This window comes from Enhydra lutris, unplaced genomic scaffold (assembly GCF_002288905.1).
Source record: "Enhydra lutris kenyoni isolate GAN:26980312 unplaced genomic scaffold, ASM228890v2 scaffoldscaffold75, whole genome shotgun sequence".
Classification (NCBI taxonomy): domain Eukaryota; kingdom Metazoa; phylum Chordata; class Mammalia; order Carnivora; family Mustelidae; genus Enhydra; species Enhydra lutris.
This window is the reverse complement of record NW_019154159.1, coordinates 183,052-203,469: the sequence shown is the minus strand read 5'-3', so window position 1 is coordinate 203,469 and position 20,418 is coordinate 183,052. Positions and strand designations below refer to the sequence as shown.

General features: G+C 57.8%; 1 protein-coding gene across 2 annotated transcripts in view; it reads right to left on the bottom strand.

Moving 5' to 3' along the window:
• The window catches only part of LOC111160376 (transmembrane protein 104), a 52,920-nt gene that overhangs the window by 22,827 nt on the left and 9,675 nt on the right, over positions 1-20,418 (bottom strand). The window contains exons 3-7 of one of the 2 annotated variants that reach the window (XM_022523454.1): positions 20,273-20,354; positions 19,675-19,771; positions 19,087-19,167; positions 15,253-15,352; positions 14,776-14,884 (exon numbers count right to left, since the gene is read on the bottom strand). In XM_022523454.1, the coding sequence (XP_022379162.1) occupies positions 14,776-14,884; positions 15,253-15,352; positions 19,087-19,167; positions 19,675-19,771; positions 20,273-20,354 (469 nt within the window). The remainder of the gene's footprint in view (positions 1-14,775; positions 14,885-15,252; positions 15,353-19,086; positions 19,168-19,674; positions 19,772-20,272; positions 20,355-20,418) is intronic. The other variant, XM_022523455.1, reaches the window with a different exon arrangement.

The window sequence follows — 20,418 nt, the reverse complement described above, 5'->3', positions numbered from 1 at the left end:
ACGGGAACTGAACTTTCAAGGTGTCCTTGAGTGCGGGAAGCAGTGTTCGAGGATTCTATTTTTATTTCTCAAGTGGCTGTGCGCATTTTGGTTTGGGGGTTTTATTTTCCCAACTTGAATGACAACGTCTGGGGATTCATCCACAAAAAAGGAGAGGAGCCAGGAGTCAGCGAGGGGCCGCGGGGGGACCATGGGCTTCTGGACCACAGGCGCCCGCGGTGCCGGGGTTGGCCTCCTGACGCCGCCCTGGCTAACCACGAGCCCCTGGAGTGTGACGGAACCTCTCAAAGCACGTCGTGTGTGCACAGGGGGCTGACAAACATTGGCCCTGCCCATGACCCCCAACGGCGACAGCCGGCACCCACATTCTCACACCCCATCGGTCCTCCAGACACCGCAGATCAGGGAACACAGGGCGCGGGGGCCCCGTGAGGCCCTCAGGCCAAAGAACATCAGGTCGCTCCTATTCTTACCGGACTTCCGTCACCTGCACCCAAGTTCAGTAATGGCCCGAATGCTTTGGTTCGGGAGCCCAAGTTCTTCCCAACCAGACAGAAAGGCTCGGCCATCGTGCAGAGGACGGTGAGAGCCCAACAACAGGTGTGGGTCTGAACCCCGGGCGGCAGCCTCTGTGCGCCAAGCCCAGAGGACCGTTATCACAGCTCATTTGCCAAAACCCTGCAATGGGATGCACCACCCCATCTAAATTCCACAGAATCCAGACCCACGGGGATGGGTGCTTGCACGAGAAGCTCCACGAGAAGGGGGTTCTCCTGCAGGGCAGAGCCGAGCAGCCACCTTCTGAAGGCCCAGCCCAGTGAGCAGCTGGCCCAGCGCACGAGCAGAGCCTCTCCGTGGGAGGAAGCTACAGGCTCCACCAGCCCAACCGAGATGGGGAAGCAGCCGGCCCTTCACCCACCCATCCCTTAAGTTCTGTTTCCCTGGTGGGGAAGGAGTAACGGAGACAAATGGAGCTCACCTTCCCACCACAGCACAGATGAGCACTGACCCCCGCACCCTCACCCCACCGCTGCCGCCATGTGCTGCTGAGGGTAAGTTATGGCATCTTACAGTCCCTGCGCCACCGTCTTCGCCTCCTAGAAGGGACTGGGCAAGGCCTACTGAATGCACCGAGAGACGGGAGATTCAGGGAATGCCTGAACATAAAAACAGAGAGCGGCTGCCCCGATATGCTGAAGAAGCATGTTTCTGGAACTCACGCTCTTCTCCAGCTATCACCTTGAGACATCCTGCAGGAGAAAACCAAGTCCATTTGCTTCAACCGATTCAGCCCCACTTGGAAACTGTGAACGCAGAGACATGTCCTTCCTGCAAAAGGCAAGTGTGTGCTTGCTGGAAGAGGCGGAGCCCGAGACCGGAGGGTGCTGGGCTCTGAGCAAAGGCAACAGCGAGCCAAAAGGTAGACTCCGCAGGGCGCACCTAGTGGCCAGAGCCACAGAACAGAGGCAAGAAACCCAACCCGCACAGCAGCCAATGGGACCAGGGTCAGGAGGTCGGGCAGGAGAAGAGCCGTGTTCCACTGCCGATTCACTGGGAAGAGGGTGAAGCTCTGGGCGCCCTCCCTGCAAAGCTGCACATGGGCCACTGAGGTTGCACTTGGACAAGTTCTGCGGGCTGTCTAGTGCAAACCTTGTCTCGACACTAGGGAGCGTGGAAAAATGATTTTGGGGAGAAGCCACAGGTGGGGCGGCTGCTCCCAGCCTTGAACATGCAGACCGCTCCCGCTGCCACAAGCCCAGAACAGCCTCTCCTGGAGGCTGTGAAGGGGTCGGCAGGGAAGAGAACAGATGAGAATCTCTTGGACAGCACGGAGGGAACCACTCCCGGGAGGCCGGCAGGTGAGCAGCAGCCCAGACACAGGCTGCGTGGGGCGAGCGCTCCCAGACCACCCACACCAGTTCCAAGGGGAAAGGCTGGATATAGGCTGTCCTGGCCCCTGGAGCACCGCTGGCCAATACCCGAGGATCTTGGGTGACAGCGATCCCAGCCCTGTCAGCCTGGAGACGGCCAGGGCACTCACAAGGCACTGCCTGGGCTCGGTTACGCCCTGAACACAATAACTGGAACGCCGCCTGTGACCATCTGACAGCTGAAAGCATCCCCAGGTTCCTTCCTCCAAATCTTCTGCTTCTCTTTTCTCAGGGCAACTGGAAACAAAGCAGATCTAGGAAAGGACCCAAATGACCTCCTTCTCTGAACCCTTTGCTCTCAACATCCCCTGCCCTATTTAGATGAGACAGAAATCTTCAGTTAGGAACCTGAGGTTTGTAATCTATCTTTATGGTTTGTCCTCTGGGAGGCCAAAAAAAAAGCACATCTCCTCCTGAACCCATGGATGACAAAAAAGAAAGATCAAGAAATTCATCCCAAATTTCTACCATCAAGGAGCGTGATGTCTTACTGGGGAGCCTGGCTGCTGAGCTCTGTGTTAAAGACGTGTGGGACAAGGGGCTACCTGGGAGGGAGTGACAGCTTACGACCCATGGCAGGTCCCCCTCAGGACCCGGAGGCCTGGCTGTGCACCGCCCAGAAACGGATCATGTGCCATGATCGTGATGGGACACAGATGGCATCTTTCCAGAATGCACGGTCTCCCAGGCAACTGTCTTCACTATCAAATCACCATCTCTGGCCCCAGCCTCTTGGATAGGACAAGTCCCACACACCTGGCCCAGGTGCTCCCCTACGCAGTCATCTCCAAGCCCCCAACTGGGAGATGGTTGGGGCCGCATTTGGAGGGGATGCTATTGGCAGGGAGAACTGTGCCCACAAACAGGCCACTCTCACGCCAGAGCCTCTCCCTGCCTCAGAGCCATCACCTAGAGAAGGCTTTGCCTTGAAGACCAGGGAATCCACACCAGGGGATGAGCACCTCCCGAGCACCCACGCACGGCACCTTCTGTCGAAGACTTCTTGACCCCAACACTCTGGGAATGGGTTACTGGCTCCAGTTTAGAAAGCTGAGCTAAAGGAGATAAAATAATTTGTCAAGACCTTGTAAGGACCAAGACATGGCTGAGATCAGAACTTTGGCTGTGTGAATTCGAGGCTGGTCCCCTTCTTAGGGTGTTTACTGCCTCCCTTGATTCTGCCCTATAGAAAGTCTCTGCACCACCTCCACCCCCAGGAAAGCTGCCTCCCTTGGGGGCAGGGGCAGGGGGGCTGGGAGGGCCTGGTGGCATCAGCCTGGCATGGTTGCTATCCTCCTCACATCCTACTGGAGGACAGGACTGCATGCCTATGCTGTCTCTTTCTTAGCTGAAAAGCCAGATGGTGCCTGGTGGTGGGCAGGGTTCCAAGGATTTGGTGCCAGAGCTGCAACCCTTGTGGTTTGGGGGGGAAGATAAATATTGTGGAAAACCCATACAGTCACTCACTTAATGATTATATGCCATCTGGGCTTATTAAGGGCAGCCTGGCTCCTTGCAAGAAGGAGAGAGACAGAGATGGGTCCACACCCACCTGCCCAGGTGGGAAAAGAGGCCTGACCTTGACTGAGGAGGGCCTTAAGGACAGCGATGACAGAAGGAGGGTGGGACCGAGCTGGTGTGTGTGAGAGGAGGGCTGGAGCTCTGCCTGGAGACACAGATCTGCCTTTGGGGCTGGCCCATCCTAAGACTTCACTGCTCACATTTTGGGTACCAAAGAGGGGGTGGCAGAGAGATGGGGTGCCACCCCAGACTTCCTGGCATGTGGGTAGCTCCTGACTGTGGCCCCCTGAGTGACCCTAGGGCCATTCTGAAGGGTCACTTCGTCCCAGCAGAGAGGCACAGAAGATGATCTGTACCTTCAGGAAAAGAAGAGAAGCCGGCAGGATGTGGAATTTTTCTGGCCGTGGCCGTGGCTGCTAGCCGTGATGAGCCGCGGGCATCAGCAGCCCCAGGGGCTTATAGAGGGACCACACGGCGCCAGCCACGGACCCCGCGGGGGCAGCACACCCTAGTGCTCTTGTTTGTTCCGATGTTCACGGAGCAACCACCCTCTGTGAGGCCCATGCTGGTTCCAGACGTGTGGGTCAGGCATAGCCCTAACCCCGAGAGGCTCCCGGGGAGACCAAGTTACCGAAGACACCCAGAAATCCAATTATCGCCATGGCAGGGGTTGGGGGGACAGTAACGGCCACAGGTGTCTTGAAAGGAGGCCCCTGAGTTCGGTTCTGAGCACGTGAGTGCTTGTCAGACTCTGAAGGAAGGGAAAGGCCCTGGACGGGCACAAAGTCGTGACAGTGCCCAGCACCTCTGCAGGACAGGGGCCAGTGAGTGTGGGGCACTGGTGAGAGAGAAGCTTCCAGAAGGAGATTGGAACAGATCACACCACGTGAAAAAGCATAAATGTTGCCTTATGGAGAGGAACTTCTAACATGTTTCAAGCAGGGAAAGGACAGTCACATTTACCTAAAACCAATGTTGAAAAAATGAAGTAACAGAAAAGCTCTGGGGCAATTCTCGTGCTGGAGGCAGCCAGGCCTGCGCTACAGGGACGGGGGGAGGCTGAGCACGGCCTCAAGCTCTCCTGATTCCTCTCGGGAGGACTCTTCTCTGTCCCAACGGGATAAGGCTTAAAAGGGACTGCACTGTGTTACAGGGGCAAAAGGAAGAAGGCACAGCAGGAAGGTCCCGGCTAGGGGGCCCTGCGATAAATGGCTAAAAGTGCCACCTGGGCCCTTGCGGCAAGCCCCATGGGAGCCAGAGTGAGTGAGCAGACGCCGAGACGTTAACTTCTCTCGCACTGCAGGCTTGGCATACTGGTTCTCACCGTGTAACCGCCGACATCTCTTCACGGAGAATCAACACCAGCTCTGTGTCTTGGTCTAGCATGCTGGATGTCAAGGAAGGGGAGACCAAGGGTAGACAGCACAACTTCGCCCACAGCTGGGCTCTGCCACACCAATGAGAAAGCTAGAGGTACTCTTCTGGCTTGGCTACATGACCCTGGGCCTGGGAAGAGCTGTCCGGGGCAGGCTCGGGGTCAGCTGGTCCTTAGAGGTCCTTAGAACCAGAGGCCTTGAGGGGAGCAGGGAGACTCTGCGGTGAGGGAAGGGGGCAGGGAGCCTCTGGGTCATCTGTCCTGCCCCTCAGTGGTTCCCTTGGAGAACAGCACCCACCCACTCAGCCATTATCCCCCAACCACCTGATCCTGTCAGGAGAACTAGCTGAGATACTCAGGGTGGCCGGTGCATGGGCCTCCTGGACCTTAGAACCTGCCGAGCTGATAGCATCTCCAGGAACCAGCTGGAATCAGCTTGCTTTTAGTGTCCCTGTCCCGAGGCTGTGTGGAGGCTGAGCCATCGCTCTCTGTCACTTCAGCGGCTGGCTTGTGTGCAGCACCAGACGAGAGCGCCAGCTGATGGCTGTAGGTGTTCTTGGCGTCCTCCCTTCCTCACTCCACTCTTCCCGCTTGTCTCTGTGCAGGTAGAGTGGATGGCGGTGGGAATGCTGGGCACTGGAGGGGAGGGAGGGAAGGAAGTCTGGTGCCCTGAACACGGGAGCCCCGCGGAGAGGAGCACAGGCCAAGCTGGCTCCACCCCTTCTCTGCTGACGTCAGACCTTGAAATAGACAGATGGGGGAGCAAGATTCTTTGGTGACACTGAGTAACCTTGGAGGTGGGGAAGGAGGGGAGACAGGGCTTCGAGCTTGCTGATGAACAACTCTGTCCATCCGGGTAGAAGAAACCGCACTGACATCCCCCGCTTCCTCTCTAGTCGATGGCCAGGGTGAAAGGCCTCTCGGTGCGGCTGGCACACTGTGGGCTCTAAGAGGGAGCCGAGAGCACCGTCCACAGGGATGCAGGAGGGACCTGCTGGCCCTGGTTAACAAAGAAGGCAGTAGCAACAGGACGCTGCCGGAGCCCCTTCTCTCCCCGGGACACGCAGAGCCTGCAAACAGTCTGATCAGAGGAGTGATGCTGTTCTCTGTCTGCACGGGAGTGCGTGAGGCATAACTCCAGCAGGACACCTGTGGATGTGGGGCCATCGTCTTCCCCTGGAAGGGGCAAGGCACAGGGAGCCCCTGATGGCTGCCTCCACAGCTGCAGCCTGGGGGCGGTTCTCGCAGGGGGACCGTTTGCTAGGGGACAGGTCCTCAGCCGGCGGGATCTCTCAAAGGGGGGGAGGACACAGATCTCCACTCAGAACTGGTCGAAGGTGCAGATTCCTGGGCCTCGGAGCCTTGACCCTGCTACCGTGGGCCGGGGCTGGGACCCAGAAACGTAGAGTTTCAACAAGTACCTGAAGTTGGTTCCTGGAACCAAACCTTGAGACATAGCCGAGGCTCATGCTCCGGACCGGGGGCAGGCAGAGAGCTGGACAGTGTTCCCGGGGGCCGTGCACCTGCCTCGTGGCTGGAGCATGACCTCCCTACAGCGGCGAGGGGTCCGCGTCACAGCCCCACCAGTTGGCACCCTGCACCCGGTCCGGCCGTCTCTTTCCTCCTCTTGTCACGGTTTCTGGAGAACGTCTCACTCGGTGGCTGGAGGAAGTCCCTCCCAGAGCCAAACTCACGATGCCCTGCCGCGCCCCGTGACCCTCCCCTCCAGACTCACACCTGCTCGGTGGGGAGCTCTGCCGCACCTCCCTCTGCACTTGAAGGCTTATTAAAATGTACCTTGGTCTGCTCTCAGCTCAGCCATGAGACAGCCTGAGCTCATGCTAATTAATCAGATGGCATCATTAATATGCACCCTAACTGTTCAGCTCCCCTGATGCCCATCACGCTCGGGCCCCAGGCATCTCTGCAGGCCGCAAGCCCTCTGCACTCCCTCGCCTCCTGCCTTCTCCGGTGGGCTGGCCGGCGGTCCGCAGAACACGCCCTAAGACGCTTTTATTCTCGGCACGGTTTGCACGGCGAGCTGCGCCGGCTGGAACAGAGGAGCGCAGAGGAGCGCAGTTATTATCTTAGAATGAGTGCTTTATTTAATTAAACAATTACTGCTGGGGCCCTGGGGCGCTATTTAGGAAGACACCAGCTTCTGCTCACAACAGACACCCTGTGACAGAGAGTGAGCATCGCCCACAGACCCCGGCAGGGCCCTCACAAGTACCACACGTCCTCTATGCAACGAAGGCATCACACAGGCCTGGGGCAGGAGGCAAGAAATGGGTTGGCAGGTACGGTTTCCGTCCTGGTTAACACAAAATGTTTACAAACACTCCCCCTTCCGCTAAAACCACGGGCAGGCTGCTGGCTTCTAGACGGTGAGGTTTGTTTTTTTTTCCTGCACTTTCGGAGGAAATGAAACAGAAAGTGGGGACGAGGGGAGCGGGAGATGTGAAATCAACCAGGACATCTCCTTCAAGCAAAGTCACTTTTAGTTCTTTACTCAGAAAGGGAAGGCCGGAAGCAGAGGGGGCGTGGAGCATGGAGATGGCCTGGGCCGCCCTGTTTGGGGTCAGCGTGGAGCAGCTGGAGGGGAAGGGCTGAAAACACACTCAGGTTGGTGCTGGGTCAGCCCAGGATGCTTGTGGAGCGAGGGGCACCAGACACCGAGCCCCACTCGAGCCGCTCACGGAGAAGGCGCGCTGCGCTCAAGGCTCCAGCTTGGGCTGCCTGGGATCAGCGTGGAGTGTGGATAAGACAGTCCTGAAAAAGCACAGCGCAGAAGGTCCCCAGCAGGGATGAGCACTCCCCACGGAGACCTATTTGGAAGTTTCCCAACCAAATCGGCCTGTGCAGGAGTGTGGGCCGTGGGTATACACTGACCAAGCCCCGCGGAGCTTCCCAGGCAGCGCGGGTGAGCAAAGGCACGCACACCCCGGGCTCTCTCATAGGTGGGCTGCCCACGTCCACCCCAACCCCATGTTGGCCGTCGGCCTGCTTCCACACGGACCAGGCTCTGGGTCGCTGCACCTGCGCGCGTGAACACCTGGAGGCTCCCTTTACGAGAGGCAGGCTTCTAAGAGCTTTATTCAGAAATAATTCGTTTTCACAGAGTACCATTTTACAGCCATTAGAGAAACCAAGTAATCAAGAGAAACCTGCTGCCAGTCCTTCTGCAAACGAACTAACTCTGTGACAAGTAATTAGTTCCCTAATTTGTTTTGTGCGTTTGGACTTTGACACAGTGGGGTTTTTTAGTCGCGGATGGCGCTGGGGCAGGAGCGGCCAGGAGATGGCACACAGGACGATTTCCCCCACCCCGAGACACCTCCCTGGCTGAATGAAGAAGAGGGTAGGGCGGAAGGGTGAGAATCCAGGCCGATTTATCTGACGTCCGCCCAGACGCCCAGGAATCAAAACAGCTTGCCCTGGGCAAGTGGTGTTTGTAAGAACGTACTCAGGACTCGCCAGACAATGGATATGGTGGCAGGGACCTGGAACATTCCACCAGGGAAGAGAGACACTCAAAGTGCCATTGTGACGAGGGAGTCTGGGCGGTTTACCTGGCTCAGGAGCTAGGATGTACGCCGCCCCCATGCAGGAATGCAGGGCCCCAACCAGTGGCAACGGGTGGCTTCTGAGACTTGGGGGGAGGGACGGTGGGGACTGTCCAGAGGCTGCCAAATTCCCATCACCTGGTATCTTCACTGGGAGCGAAGAAGCAGCGGCACTGGGGACTAAGTATCACCTTCTAAGCTGGTGTGTCAGGTGTTGGCCGTGGCAAAGGCAGGATGTGGGGGTGATGGATGGCGGGCTTAACGCCAGCAGACAGGACCCGGGTCCCTGAGAGGCACAGTAAAAATAAAAGCAACAATCCTCTCCCGGAGCTGGAGGAGGAGGCTTGGCTTCAACACCCAAAGGTGCTGGGGATGGGGTCGGGGGCAGCGGTCACCACGGCCCAGGGAGGTGCTACCCGGGTCTGCACTGAGAGGTGAGGGCTGGTTCCTGGAGCAATGCTGGGCGGCAGCTGGGCAGGTGCGGGGGATGCAGCGGGGCTGGGGGGGGGCGCCCGGGTGGCAGGAGCAGCCATGGGCGATTGGCAGGGGCCTGGGGGCTCATGGGGACCCTTGGCAGGAGCTGGAGAGACAAACTGCAGTGCTGGAGTGAGTGACAGAGCAATCTGAGTTTCATTTAGAAAGGGCTGGGCAGGGGGATGGAAAGCACACCAAAAACCAAGAAGCCATCCCTGGGATGAAATATATAGACAGCTCCCTAGGAAAAAAAAAAAGAAAGAAAACACATGTCTGTCCCTGTACTATTGATTTCCTTGAAAAGGAGAGACAAGCTAATCCTTTCAAGTCAGTCACTTCAATGTGAGCAATGGTGCCTGTTTGAAGTTAGCATTCCCTCAACGTTAGAGACCCGGCTCTTGGCGGGGTAGTGGGCCCACGCGTTTCTGCGGCATCGGGCAGAAATGATTCGTCCTCGAGACCCAGGATCAGGGGTTGAAGGCAGAGGCTCAGCACGAGGGGAAAAGGCTCAGGAGGACACTCTGCGTAGCTGGCTGAAGACACCGCAGGTCTGCATCCCCTCCCCTGCCCCCCACCACACCAAGCTCCTGGGCCGGCCAGGCATGGGTCACGAGGGCTACCCTGGCCCACTGCACCTGCTGTGACTGTCCAGTGTGACTGGCATCTTCCTACGAGTGGGGAAAAAGAGAGGCCAAGAAAAACGGGACCTTTCTGAGCATCCAGACAGAGCAAAAGGGAGCTGACAAGGAGCACATTGTGTGGATGAAGGGGAAAAAAAAAAGATGGGCTTCCCTGGTCGGCCGCCACCCCACGAAGGGCAGACTTTGATGTTCCAGACCCCGTAAGCAAGCCCATGCAGCCAGGAGTCTCCTCCCAGCCCCTTACTGGGTCCCAACTCATGTGTCAGACAGGGCAGGGTGGCCCAGAGTAGCGAAACTGCCATCAGGCCATTTGTGGGCTTAGGGCCCTGCTCTCTGCTTCCAGAGGGAGCCAGCCCATAAGCCCTGCACAGAGACAGCTCATTGGCCCCGTCAGTTCCCACAGGCCCTCTCGGGCCACCCTTCCTAGCTAACCGCTGCTGCCTTCACTCCAGGTTCCCAACGGTGGCAAATCCAGGGGCAGCGTCCACGCATGTCCTACTGGAATTGTGCTCTGGGGCAACCGGCGGTGCCTCTGGAGGCGTGCAGCAGTGCTCCCGAGTTCCCGCGTCCTGTCAAGTCACTGCGGCTGCCCAGCCTTGTTGCGCCATGCTAAGTTACCCTCCTCGCTGGTCCTGAAGGCCTTTAGGCCACCTCCTGCCCCAGAATTGGTAAGAATAAATATTCAAGTGATGGCAGTGGTGACCCACTTATTAGCAGATGCCACAGCCCCAGGGCACAGTGGCTGATGCTGGAAGAACACAGAGAGGGACTGTGGGAGGGACAGGAAACGTCCTTGGGAAGACATGGCCAACCCTAGCGCTCCTTGAGCGAATGTGAGAAGTCGCCCCACTCTCCAGGAGCGAGGGGCAGCAAGACAGACAGCAAACCCATCGAGCAGACGGGCAGGAGTGTGGACACGGACCACTGAACGGACACCATCCTTGGGCAGCGTCACCCCTGTCCCTCTGCAAACATCAAGCCCCGAGGGCCGATGACTGGGCGCAACCCGCCCCTTCTCTCTGGCCTCACCAGCAGGGCTGCCCACAAGCCCAGCAAGTCTGTTACCAGGGCCGGAGGACGAGGATGGGAACCCTCCCCGGGGGCCAGGCTCCTGTCCCTGCCTTGGCCATGGGGCCCGTGGTATACATTGCAGCCCTCAAGTCTCAGTTTTCTCTGCTGTGAAGTGGGAGGACACCACGGGCCTTACTGTGCAGCCCAGAGGACCCAGTCGGAAAGGAGAGTGCATGGTAACGCGTTACTCCCATGCCGCCACAGGAAGGGCTGGTTGAGGCCTGGCACAGCCCGGCAGGTGCGTCACTCTCCTCTCCAGCTCCTTACAAAAGGGACATTTACCCATTTCAGGAAGAGACCCCTGGGTTTTAAAAAAGGGACTGCATGCCGTTTTACACACTAAAATGACAAAGACAAGTACTGGTGCGTAAGGCCAAGCCAAGACGGAATCAGAAAACCGGACTCGCTGGTGGAGGCAGAAACCAGGACTCCCGGGGAGAGCCTGGGAAGACCTATTCCGATGCCACCCGAGCCCGAATTGGATCGCCCTATGCCTGCTGGAAGAGCCCAGCAGACAGAATGCCCTAAACTCGCCCGCAGCCCCCAACACACACCCCACTTCTTCAAGGGGGTGCCCAGCAGAGGGTGGCAGGTCATCTGCCAGGCACGTGCAGGCTGCCATCTCTCCCCCGGGGCCACTCAGGCCCTGGAGGTGGATCTCCCGGCTCCTGTGTCAAGGCAGGATGGCAAGCCAGGGTGACCTTGTCCTGTCCCAAGGCAGCCCACGAGGGGCCCCGCTCCACACCATCACTTTGTGGCTGAGTCTCCAGCCAGGATGAGCTCCGCTTTGCCATCTGCGCTCCCGGCTCTGCCTGGCCGGCACCTGCTGGGCTGCTGGTGACCCAGCAGCATCTGTCCACCTGTAAGAGGCCACAGCCGCTCCTGCACACCAGGAGGAGCTTTTGGCCCTCAGGGAGTCCCACTGCGGCCCCGGGGCTTCCCTCTGACACTCCAGGGGTGGCGGCAGGGACAGGGCTAGGCCCTGGGCGGGGGAGTTGGCGTGTGGGTGGGTGAGGGACAGGGTGGGAGGCATGGCTGGGACCAGGAAGTGAACAAGTACTTGGCAGGGCCCTGGACTTCAGGGACCAGCGGCACAGGCCCTGCTCCCAGACACTCGGGATGGTGGGATTCCTGGACGGAACAGTTATGTACAAGCCTAGCACGACTTCGCCACTGGTCTGTGGCTCCTTCTCACAGCGCAGGAGAGAGGCAAGGGCTCAGTTCTGACTTTGTTTCGTAGCAAAGCCAGAGAGGCTCAGCAAAAAGAGTCCCAAGACATTCCCCCAGCCTGGAGGCACGGTTACTGGTTTGAAAGAGTTGGGGGACCCCACAGTTCCCCACATGCCCCAACTCTTTCCCACTGATCCTTCAAAGGAGCAGGAGGGGCGGCTGGTGGGGTTCTGCGAATCCAAGGCCAGCTGACCGCGGGTCTTGATGTTAACTCTCATGGGCTCTCGCCAGGGCCCAGGTCACAGCTGGCTCCAGCTGCAGTGGCTTGTGGGGACGGCTCTGGAAAACACGTGTGACTCACGGGACTCCTGCCTCCTAGCACCCCACTCTGTGGCTACTCCAAGGAAGGAGAGGGAGAGACTGACTCACATCAGCTGCACGGCAATCACAGGCTGTGGACGGAGGTCGCAGGGTGGAGGGGAGGAGGAATTTTCCATTTGTTAAGGTCAAGGGCTTCGGGAGGTGACCGGTAGCCGCTGGTGGGAGAAAGCTCCCTTCCTATCATGATGCGACGCACAAGCTGGCCTCTGGGTATAGTTAATACCCCAAATATTCTCATTCTATGTGTGCATTTCAGGAGCATTCTGGGAAGATACAGAAAAGACTGTTTCCAGAGGACTTTCTGGAAACCACAAAATAAAAGCCTATATCTTTATTCCCCAGAATGTACCATCCCAAAATAGCTATGAAGAGATGGTTATTACGGGACCCAAAACACGCCTGCTGTCCACCTGAGACAAGGATACGGTGTGCGCGGGCTGGGGGGCTTTAAAGCTGCCTGCCGCCTCGCCCCATATTTTGGTGAAGTCTCGCTGTCGGCAAAATCAGAAACTGCGGGTAGAAGGAGGTGCAGCGGGAGCCTCTAGAAGGGACCGACAATCTCCTGAATGTGAACGACTGAGGGGTGGGGAGAGAAGTACAACCCTCCTCCTTAATGATCTGAAGAGGCCGCTGGATGGAATGCAGACGCGCAGCTGAGCCCCGGGGTCAGGTGTGGGAGGGGAGGATGCCCGTCACCCACGACACGGAGCTCAGGAACAAGGAAGGAAACCTCCACTTTCGCCAATCCCTCCCAGGTCTGCGGGCGGACGCCCAGTGCCCAGCATGGAGGGGCGGAAGCCACAGACCCTGGGAGCCACACACAAAGCTGTAGAGTAACTCCCGAGAAATCGTGGAGGTCCGTCTGCCTTAAATTCCTGCAGACCAGGCAGAAGAGCACACCGTGACGGAAGCCGGCGAAGCCCCCAGCGGCGGACCGGGAGGCAGGGGAGGGGGCCCACCACCTAGCGAGAACAGGCTCTGCTTCCCCGACCCTTCCCATCTCTGCAGCTTTGGCAGGCCGGGCGGCAGTCAGCCCTAAGAGTTCTAAGTGCAATATCCAAACGGTGACGGCAGTAATTAATATCTGTCTGCTTTCCTGAACGGCTCCTTCTGTTCGCCAGGGAGCCACCGAGATGCAGGGAGGGAGGCTCCCCTCCCGTGGAAGGTTTACAGGAATAGCGAAGGAACAACTGAATAAAGCAATAACTGTGCCTCTAAATAATTTACCAGGCGAATGGCAGTGGCCAATATTCCTAGGACTGGGCATCTGTCTTCCTGGGGAGGGGATGCACCAGGCAGATTGGGCACAGACCCTAACAGCCTCTCCTGGAAAGACCCACCTGAGGTCTGGTTGCTCTGGCAGGTCCCTCTGCCCTGGACATGCACCTGTGTCCATGCTGAACCCCTTGTACCCTTTCCTCCATCTGCCAGCTAGAGATAGAGGTGGGTCGTTAATAGTCACTGATACTTTTGCTAATTTTATCAACGACTGTTTGTTGAAATGCTGAGAGGCTAACAGGCCCCAGCTGTGCTGCCCTCCTGGCTGCCCCCCACATAGGCTGGGGTAGGGGAAATGGGGAACTGCGCCAGGGAATTAACTTGCCACCAAATTCCCACCAGACCTGCGGTGGGGACATTTGAGATGAAATTCTACGAAAAGACAAGCTTCTGGTCACAGGTGAACACGCGAGACAAAAACCGGACCACCCGACCGCTCCGGCAATGCAAGCAAAGAAAACCAGTCTCCGCCCAGGCTTGGGCCACAGGCCGGCTTCAGCAGGGCCACAGGGTGGGACTGGGAAGGCAAAACCGCCCTCCGGTGGCCCTGGGTTAACAAACTGTGGCCCTGAGCACAGCTGGCAGGACCCACAGAAAGAAACCTTTCCCATGATGGGGATAATGAAGTCAAGAGGCCAACTCCCCGAAAGGCCCGGCTCTCTCCCGAACCCTGCCTCCCCTCCAAAGCAGCTAAGTGGCCACGTGTCAAACTGCGTGTCACCTCACACACCTGAATCTGTGTCAGGCTGCGGAGGACCGAGAAGAGGCAGAGAATATTAACAGAAGCTGCAGAAGGGCGATGGGAGCACTTCGGAGTCGCGCACCAGGCAGAGATAAGTAACGGCCTCGGCTTCGTGTCTTATTCCCAAGACCCGTCCGGTACGGTCTCCAGCTCCAACCCGCCCCTCTTGCCCGTGGTACAAAGCAGTCGAGAACAGCCTGGAGATTCATCTCCCCCCGCATGCGGGGAGGAGGGGAGACAGGGACAGAGCCGGGCTGCCCGGTCAGGAAGCCCAGCATCTCCTATACGCTCTTGGGCTGGCCGGGAGTAAGGTCGGAACATGGCGAGTCTCCAGGAAATTCATTCCGACACTCTTAAAGAGCCGTGCTAAGGGCGCCCCTCACACCCTGAGCTCAGTCTACAAGAGTTCAAAGCCAGCAGCTGGCAATGACCTGAATGCCAACCCCAAGCCACGGGTGACTGGGCATGCAGCTATGGTCTCAGTAAGAGGATGCGGTTTCTGTCCAGGACCACAGCCCCAGCAACTGGCCAGAGCGTGAAGCTGGGGAGACTCTCCGATCAGGGAGTAGAGTCCGAAGGCCCCCGGCCAGCCCGGCTGGGCAGGCGTCGAGGCGAGGCCACTCACCAGATAGATGCGGTAGGCGTCCACACGGCGCAGGGGCCCCCAGCACGGGTCCGTGTCATTGTGCTTGCTGTCGGCCTCCACACCACAGGATTCGTTACTAGTGGCGCTGCTGGTAAAGAGAAGAGTGGCTCAGGGCGGCCCCTGCTCAGCAGGAAGCAGACAGGATGGGACGTTACCGAGCCTCCGCGCCCCCCAGCAGCTGCTCCCGGGCCACCCACCTCACTCGCCAGGAGTCACAGTGTCCTGTCCTGGGGCAGGTGCTATGGGCTCCTGTCCCCAAATCATCTTCCCCAGAGGGCAGGGACAAGGACAGCAGTGTAGGGCGAGTGTGCAAAGGACAGAAAAGGGCCTTGGGCCTCTCTGTGCTTTAGATGCCACCATGTTTGCTTGGTGCTGGGCTTCTACTGGAAACTCCACCCTGACTGGCCAAGGAAGGATGTCGGCTATAGCCCGTGGGCGGGGAGGGGAGGCACTCACCAGGTCACCTGCATCAGGGAGAAGGGCACGGCGGCAGCGTAGATGGCCAAATCTCCATACAGGTACGTGATGATGCAGAAATAAAACAAGTTGACCCCCACTGAAAGCAACAGAGTCACCGTCAGGGAGCCACAGAGGCGCTTGGGTTCCTTCCTGCCGGTCAGGCCTCCACCTCCTCCACACCGCTCCTTTCTCCAGGTTGTTGACTTTCTTTTTTTTTTTTTTTTTTAAAGACTTAATTATTTGACAGAGAGAGAGAGCACGGGAACACAAGCAGGGGGAGTAGGAGTGAGGGGAGTAGGAGGGGGAGAAGCAGGCTTCCCGCCCAGCAGGGAGCCCGATGCGGGTCTCAATCCCAGGTCTCTGGGATCATGACCTGAGCCGAAGGCAGACACTTAATGATTGAGCCACCCAGATGCCCCAAGACTGTTTACTTTCTACAGAAAGAAAACAACTAAGTCCCGGGGACTGCTCTGGCTGGCTCCACCATGATGTGGCAGGACACACGGCTGCCCGTGACGGTCACCTCAGAGAGGCGAAGTGCAGCTGACGTCCTCAGAGGCTCCGAACTCGGGCAGGTGCAGGGCAGCGTGAGGCGGGGGCTGGCTGGGGAGGGTCGGAGGGGCCTTCATGCTTGGGACAGGCTGCCTGGGCAGGAGGAGGAGTGAGACCCTGAGTCAGGAGCCTGAGCCCGAGGGTGCCTGGGCCCAGGCCCTGTTCACAGTCACCCAGGACTCTCTAAGAAAGGCTGGTAACTGAGGCCATGAAAAGCAAAGAGAACCAAAAATGGTTCAGCTTTTGAAGCGGAAATCAAGAGGGTAAAAGCCCCTGATTTCCAAAGACTATGTGCCTCATTCGGGGTCTGACGGATCACCAAGCCCCAGGTAGGACTGGAGTGCTGGTGACTGAGGGGGCAGCAGGCGGGGGCGCTCAGGACGAGCTCACGGTCAGAACGTTTGCCAGGGAGGATGCTGCCTTTGGAAGGTGCCCGTGGAAGCAAACCCGGCTCCCTTCTCCCTCCAGTGGGGTCAGACCCAGGTACTGGAGACACCGGCTCCAGCCCCAGTGCCACCGACCTTGCTTCCTGGCCGCAGCCAGTCCCTGACCATCTCCTGTCCTGTACAGTGAGGATTCCACCTGTGCTAAATTCCATCTGTGTTTCCAGCTTTAAACACCAGGTGTAGGAGTGCCTGGGTGGCTCAGTGGGTTGAGCCTCTGTCTTCGGCTCAGGTCATGATCTCGGGGTCCTGGGATCAAGTCCCACATCGGGCTCTCTGCTCGGCAGGGAGCCTGCTTCCTCCTCTCTCTCTCTCTCTGCCTGCCTCTCTGCCTACTTGTGATCTCTGTCTGTCAAATAAATAAATAAAATCTTTAAAGACCAGGTGTAACAGCTCTGAAAAAAGCGCCCAGGCCCTACAACCTCAGGGTCATGGCCACAGACAGCCTGTCTCAAACTCCTGTTCAGACTGACTGCTTGTGTTTGATGTCACGGGTCTCAAGCTCCTGGCTTCCCTGAGAAAAGAAAGAAAAATGAAGTGACAGGTCCCTTCTAATCCTGGTGGCTAGAAGAGCCTCTAGGGTCCCCAAGGGGAAAGCTGGGGACATATTCCTTCTGGGCTATTTGAGGTCAGCTCTGCTCCGAGGAGTCTGGGGGGAAAAAAGACAAGGAAAATACAGTTCTTGCGAGAACCCCAGAGGGCCTCAGATACCACCAATGTCCAAGCTCAGTGTTCCCTGGGGTCGGCTACCGCTCACCCCCCAGGCCCCAGGTACAGCCTGTGCCCAGCTTGTCTTTCTGCTCTGACACCAATGCTCTCCGCAGCGAGGCACTGTCCCCTCCCCACGCACCCTCCCCTCCACTTGCCTGTGACTGCAGTGTCACCTCTGTTTATAATCTGCCATTGGCCCTCCCTGATCAATAAATTTCATTACTAGACACAGAACGGGAGGATCAATGAGCTTCCTGAGAAGACAGCAATGACGACGCCTGTAATTGCTAGTCACAAGAAGTGAGCCGGGACCCCAGGGGGCTTGTTGGGGAGGGTGGCAGCCCTTCCGAAGAGAACGACCCTCGATTTAGGAATAGGGCAGAGTGGTGGGTTTCACCTGAGAGTGACTCTGCCTCGCCACCCCCACCAGGGGCGTCAGACTACGTCTCAGGACGTCCTGGCTGTCACGATGGGGAGGTGCTACGGGCAGCTTGTGGGCGGAGGCCCAGGATGCTGCTCAGCCTCCCACAACACACAGGACAGGCCCCATGACAAAGAATGAGCCAGATGTCAACAGTGCCAGGTGTGGAAACCCTCAGCAGAGAAGGTGTCCCGAGGGTGAGGCTACTCTCGTAAAGTGTGCTCCTTTTTTATTAGATTTGGGTGAACTAGAAAGAAGTCTAGTCTGTAAGGGGAGGAGAAAAAAAACCCCAACAAAACAAGAACCCACTTGGTTCCCAGAATTGTTAAAGAAATCAGGGCATACTGGGGGCACCTGGGATCCAGCCCCGCATCAGGCTTCCTGCTCAGCAGAAAGCCTGCTTCTCCCCCCACCCCACTTGTGTTCCCTCTCTCACTGTCTCTCTCTGTCAAATAAATAAAATCTTTAAAAAAAAAAGAAAAGAAAGAAATCGGGACAGACTGTAAAACACGCTAATCGGAAAGGAGGTTTCAAAGCGGTATGTCCTCTCTCCAATGTATGTCTTCCTCCCGAAGCCCACATTTGGAGGGGGACGGCGTGCGGCTGCCAGGAGGAAATGTTTATGCTCTTATCTTCATCTAATGAGATAGGGAGAGAGGAAAAACACGGACGGGCTGCACACAACCAATCTGGTCTTCATGATTCTGGAACCCTCTGTGAGGCTGGTAGGAAGGGTGGGACCCAAACCCTCAGACAGTCTTTGGCTGATGATCATTCTTTCTGGACCAGACGGTCAAATCACGCCACCCGTGATAAACTGAATGCTTAATGTCCTGAGAAGCGGTCCGGAAGACTCTGGTTTCTATGGTCCCCCAGTCTCCGAGTTCCTGCAGCCACAGTCAAGACTAGAAAGAACCAGGGAGATGCCACCCTCGCAAACAAGGGGCTGAGACAAAGGGGCAGAAAACCTCCCAAAGACCCTTACAGAGACGAGGATTTACTGAGATCGGTCCGTCTGTCTGTGAAGGGGAAACGGGCAGGTTTGGGCACTAAGAAGCGAAGCTCTTAAGCAGCTCGTCTTCCCAAAGAACAACTTTGCCGTGGAGGTACACAGCGTTGTCACTAAACATCAGAGCTGGGGCAGGGGGACCTTCTCAGCCACAGGAGCAGGTGGGGTGGCGAGGGCTGAGGCCCAGACAGCAACCCGCGCGTGGACTCCTTGCGCCCTCTGCTGGCCACCAGGGCACATGAGACGGAAAATGAGGGCGAGAGACAGGTACGCACACGCAGGGGAGGGCACCGTGTAGCCTACCACCCTCAGAGGTGCCTGCCCTGCCGTGTCCTGGCCTGAATCGTCCGCAAGAAAAGGGAGACAAGTCAGAAGCAGTCAAGCGAGAGGCACAAAACTGCCAGCCGGCTCCACTGGCTTCCCTCCTTGAGAAGCTGCTCAGGATCCCTGAGCTCTACAAGCAGGAGGAGCCTAGTCGCGGCCTCTCTCCTCCTCGCGCTGATGAAGCGGGCGGGATGCAGGAAAACAAGGTGAGTGGTTCAGCCCTCTCTCGCGAGGAGGCCGCTGCTCGCAAGTGCGGGGGCAGCGCAGACAGTCCGCTCCTCGGCTCCCTGCCCCACCCCGAGCTCTCAAGGTCTGTCGGGAAGTACCCCCCCAAGCTTTGCCCTCGCCCCACCTTGAGAAAGAACTCATACCTTTATTGAAGAACATGGAGGCCATCTGTCCCATTTCCACCCGGTCTGTGATTTCAAAAAGGTTCAGAGATCCACGTCTCTCTGTGGAGCCAAACAGACAAGGAAGAAGAAGCGGTTTTCATTAGGAAAAGCTCCCAGAGGAGGTGCTGAGCTCACTAAATTTCCAGAGTAAGGAAATCCTGAAGCATTTCAAATTCTTGTGAAAACTTCTCATGTCTCCTACTTGGAATATTTTAAAACAGTCTACAGAAAGGGATCCCAGGGATGCTTGCTATGGGTGGGAGGCTGTGGGGGATGGAGCTGGGACACCTGGCCTTGACTTGCTGGGTGGGACCAGGGAGGGGACCACGGTGGGACAGGAGGACGAAGTGAGCCACCCCACATTTATTCGAGCCCTGGGCGCTGAGGTAAGTAACCTGCCCAAGCTGTAAACGTCAGCAAGTGGGGGAGCCGGCAGGGTGAAGCCTGCACCCCAGGCTCGTGCTCTGGCCAGAGGGTCTGTGCAGAGACTCCCTGTCCTCTCTATGAAGAAAGGGAACCCTGTGGACCAGAGGGAGGTGCCAGCCTGTCCAGAACCCCAAGACTTACGCACTGACAGGATGGGCCGTTTCTCTGCTCGCTCATAGTTGTCCTGGACAAGGACATCACTGTCAGAGGCTGTGGAAGAGTCGTCATCTTCCTCCTCCTAGGAGGGGTGGGGCGGGGAGGGGGAACAAACAAGGGAGAAGGGTGAGGGGCACACAAAACACTCTAGAAAACCCATGGAAAATTGCAGAACCCATTTCCTTCGTTATTTCTTTCCAGAAGGTGTCTGACCGGGGCCCCCCCAGCACCTCCACCGCCCCCCACCCCCAGCACCGCCACGCTGCCATGCTAGGAGGTGCGGACACTCAGATGTCAGATATGAAGCTACAGCACAGTTCTGGGGTTCAGAATGATGAGCGAGCTCAAGGTAAGGGTTCAAGGGACCCACGACATGATGCTGAGAGCAGAGGCCGCATCTTTTCGCTAAGCTATGTGGCTGTCAAGCCTCGGCTCGGGGACAAGGGTCTCGGAGTGGTGCTGTGGACACGAGCCTGCCGTCTGCTGGGAGGGAAAGAACTGGGCCCCCGGGGCTGCCCATCCCCGCACACGAGGGGACCCAGGCACTGCAGGCGCTGCCCGGAGACAAGGACAATACACACACCTGGTGGTTTTCCCTTCTCTTCCAGTGGAGCTGAGCGTTGGCTGCCGCCATGGCCTCTACCACGAAGGTAGTCGTCACGAAGCTGCAGGGCAGGGCCACGCGGGAATTGCCAAAGGCAGGTAGGGGTTGGGGGTGGTACAATGAAA